This window comes from Morone saxatilis, unplaced genomic scaffold, assembly GCF_004916995.1.
Source record: "Morone saxatilis isolate NCDOM2014 unplaced genomic scaffold, NCSU_SB_2.0 Contig23, whole genome shotgun sequence".
Taxonomy (NCBI): domain Eukaryota; kingdom Metazoa; phylum Chordata; class Actinopteri; family Moronidae; genus Morone; species Morone saxatilis.
This window is the reverse complement of record NW_023339796.1, coordinates 22,847,549-22,851,704: the sequence shown is the minus strand read 5'-3', so window position 1 is coordinate 22,851,704 and position 4,156 is coordinate 22,847,549. Positions and strand designations below refer to the sequence as shown.

General features: G+C 41.2%; 1 protein-coding gene across 1 annotated transcript in view; it reads right to left on the bottom strand.

Moving 5' to 3' along the window:
• The window catches only part of xrn1 (5'-3' exoribonuclease 1), a 19,172-nt gene extending 17,197 nt beyond the window's left edge, over positions 1–1,975 (bottom strand). The window contains exons 1-2 of the mRNA XM_035670915.1: positions 1,917–1,975; positions 1,721–1,777 (exon numbers count right to left, since the gene is read on the bottom strand). Of these exons, the coding sequence (XP_035526808.1) occupies positions 1,721–1,777; positions 1,917–1,975 (116 nt within the window). The remainder of the gene's footprint in view (positions 1–1,720; positions 1,778–1,916) is intronic.
• Positions 1,976–4,156: the final 2,181 nt, after the last annotated feature.

The following is a 4,156-nucleotide window of genomic DNA, read 5'->3' as shown; positions in this document are numbered from 1 at the left end:
CTGGAATGATTTTTCTTCAACAGTTGCTCCCTTGTGGCAGTGTGTGATCTTTTGAGTTTTGTGAAGGATTGAATTTTCTCTAATTTGCAGGATATTTGTGGACATTTTATTTATAGAATTTAATAGATTGTTTGTGTGTTTGGTCAATATTATATGTGGGTTTTGGTGTTGTAGTTTTGCTGTTAACAGGTCTCAGATTAAATGGTTTATTTAGCAGTAAATGAGTAAAGCTTTACAGAGCTCTGGGTCTGGATTTCCATTCCCTGACAGCAGAGTTGTGTCAGTTCACGAAGTCTGACTGACTATCTGTCCCTGACCCAGTATACTTATACTAGACATCGTTGCATCTATCAAAGTGTGTGTTATCTTTCACAGGATTGGTCCACGTCCTGACTCCAGTTCTTATCTGACTCCACATGACCTCGTCTTCTCTGATGTTGAGCAGTTTCTGGGTGTTGTTTTCTGAAAAAGAGTATCTCGCATGCACCTCCTATATTGCACCCTAACCGCCATTTCCCACTCACCTCCAGTCTCATCTTACTACATCGTGTCTTCCTAGTTCTGCTGTCTGTCTCTGTCTGCAGTAACTTCCCATTTTCATTTCCTCCGTACTTCCATCATGTCATACACTTGACCTATGCTTGCTAATACATACAAAGTGATTATGAAACATAATTAATCTGCGCACTAGTCACTCATTAAAACATATATCTATCTAGCATATCTCTACAAGCACAGCTCTGCAGTAGCGATGATGTGAAGATGTATTTAAGAGATATCCGCTGACACCGGTTACATCATCGCCACGTAATAAACAACATTCACATGATGGTATCCGGTGCCTCACACTTTATGTATAGGAGAACTCCATATTAGGAAATGTGTAGGTAAAAAGACAGCTATGTTTATGTCTGTTTCCGTGTAAGGAGATAAAGTGAGAGCTGGAGCAGAGCAATTCCTATAGCAGGAAAATCCGTGAGTTTTGTATTGTGGTGTATTTTTGCAGCTGCCAAAAGTCTGTGGATGACTGAAAAAGAAAAGCTCCGCCACTCTTCTTCCTTTAATTTACGAGGGGAGGAGTCAGTTACCCGCCAACACAGCTGATGGATTGACGGCTGAGCTGCAGCATGAGAGGAAGAAGCAAACTCCCTTTTTGTTGAGTTCAGTTGGACTCAAGCTCCACGGTGGGCAGCTACACAGCAGCGTTCCGTTCTGCAGCTGTAGATGATGAAGATGTTCTCGTACTGCTGTTTTTAGTTTTGCTTGCAGAAACTCGTTGACCATGGAGAGCGACAACTACTTGGACTGCCAGGTGGGTGAAGGCGCCACAGCCTTGTTTTTGAGATAATTGAGAGAGTCAGGTGGAAAAAGAAGCTGATATTGAGTCAGATATAGTCAAACTAATCAAACCCGATCTGTTCCTGTGTGTTTCCTGTGTTGCATGTGCATGCTTATTTCCTTTTTTTTTCTCGTCTGTTTGCAGCTTTAACTCCGTGTCATGAATTATAACTGCGCTATCCAGGTGAAAACGTTTGGTTGCCTTTGGTTCGCTTTGTTTATGTTTTCAGACTAACATTTCTATCCTGACAACTTGTTAATTGGTAACTGGGGCCACCTGCAGGCTGCTAACTTCTCAATTTAGTTTGCAGTGAGACTCCATTTCGGTGAGGGGGGAGGAGGGGGTTTGAAAAAATGGCATCCTCAGGAAAAAGATACAAACGCATGGTTCAAGGACAGTGGATCCTGCAGGATCACTTTGAAAACAAAGTAGGACAGCCTAGAAGTAGAAGAGGATGAAAGGAGGTTTTAGCTGAACTCGTTTGTTTGGATTTGTCATCTTTTTCTGATATTATATAATTATATTATATTTTTCTGCATGATGTTTTTATTTTGAAGTTTGTAGTTGACCTACTCACCTCCAGGGAGGCTCTAGGGCAGAGGTGTCAAACTTGAAACGGCCCGCCAGAGGGTTCATTCCGGCCCGCGGGATGTGTGTGACAGTTGTGAACATAGCACAACGCTCTCTCTCTCGCTCTACCACACACACACACGTTACGCTGCTCTGTTCCTCATTAGTCAAAATGACTGTCAAAAAGGAGACTAAGCTTAGCAAACTAAACGGTGAGTAAACCTACTTAATGAAAAATGCTGCTTCAGTGCTCTGTGAAAATGCATACTTACTGTGTCTAAGTATGAATTTTCACAGATGTAAATAATGTATGTAGTATGCATTTCTGACCCCTGAACCAAAATGAGTTTGACACTGTCGTAGTTGAAGGTTTATAAATTTAAATTACATTTTGTTATAAGTTCAAATGATATTTTGTCAACATATGCAGTGTTAGCAGTTCATGAGGTTCAAGGACGTTCTTACTATGGAATGTTTGGTCAGGGGCCTCTCAATGGCCTCTGACCTCTAACTTGAAAACCCCCATCTACCCTTATTACCTTACATATCTGGTTTGGAACCAGATGTTTCTTTTCAACTTTTGGAGTAAACAGACCTATATAAACGTGTGTCCGATGCAAAATAGACGGAGTTGTTCATTTGGCTGGATGCTCTCCAAGCTCCCGCGGTGCTTGTATTGATGCTGAACTTTTTGTAACAAATCTTTATATACGGTGTCAGCGGACTTCTCTTCAATACATCTTCACATCATCGCTACTTAATATACAACACACCCCTGCTCTAGGGTCACACTGTTGATTACTCAATTGAGCAGCAGGCAGGGAAATTAATCCTATCTGTATGGACTGGATGGAATATGTGTGATCAAAATAATAATAATTATTTAGATCATTCTATGAACAGTCACACTGTCAGATATAATGGTGTCAAGGAGAGATCCACGTGGTATGCCCAGAATGAGTATGAGTATGGCATTATGTGATGCCAAAAATGGAGACGTATGGACACCCTTTGATCTTTTTAGAAGAACAGTGTGGGCATGGTGGGCCCATAGGGAGAAATAATGCTGTATAGAGTTATGGCGAGATAATGGTAATAAGTAATAGTGGTAGGGGCTTGCAGCTGAGGCCACAAAAGGAGGGGATTGTGAACAAGTATAAAAGGAGATGTACTGTGAGAAGAAGTTAGTTGCTCTATGGACCAGCTTTCGTCTAATTTGCTTGAATCTATATTGATTTTATTTTACTGAAGAGTTGTGCCGTGTGTGAGAAGATCCAAAGATATCTGGCTGAGCTGAAGGTTTTTCCTCTCACAGAATAAATGGCAGTGTAATATATTTGTGGATATTTCTCCACATGATGGTCTGAATGTCTCGCTGGTGCACAGTGCTAGTGCTGTTCTGTGCTGCTCTGTCTTGTCTGTCAGTGAGCTCTTATTGTGTCGTGATGTTATCAGTTATGAATTTGTTCTTTCACTACGTGACAACATGGACATGTGGGAGTGTGAATTGCACGAGTCTCACAGTCAGTTGGCCGTCATAGGTTCACCAGGCAGAGCAGGTGTAAACCATTCCCCATTTGATGACCTCAGCGAAGCAGCAGGGATTCACAGATACCTGTGTGGGGAAAATGGGATATTCACATACGTATTAATCTTTGAGTATTGATCCCTCACGTCTGAAATGACAAACTGATGGATTAGACGTCACCGTTCTTCACTGGTACTTCATCCTGAAGAGGGAATAAATGAAATTATAATAGAATCCAAATAAGCAGTTGTGGAGATATATTAGTGAGGACCAAAGTGATGGACCAACTTCTAGCATGGCTACAGAGAAAGGAGGAAACGCACACACTGGGAAATTTCGTTTTGCTGTTTTTATTTAAATTTTTTAAACTGTTTTTGTAATTAGCACTTCCACACAGAACGCGACAATGTGATGCCATTGAGGTAAATTTTTCTGAGCTTTTAGCATCGCGAATCAAGGCAACAACCAATCAAATTGATGTCACATCTCGTCTCATGGCGGGCCAGTTGATTTAGTTTTATCATAACCCCGTATTATATAACACAGTATGCAATAAGACAATGTGACAAAAGTGACTTGGGGTGGCGATTGCTCTCTCTGGACAGACTGTGGGATTTATCGACGGGAGAACTGAAGCCGCTCTTTCCATCTGTGCTCTCTTCAAAGCCCACAAAAACTAATTTGGAGTTACATATTAGAAGATATACTTTATTGATCCC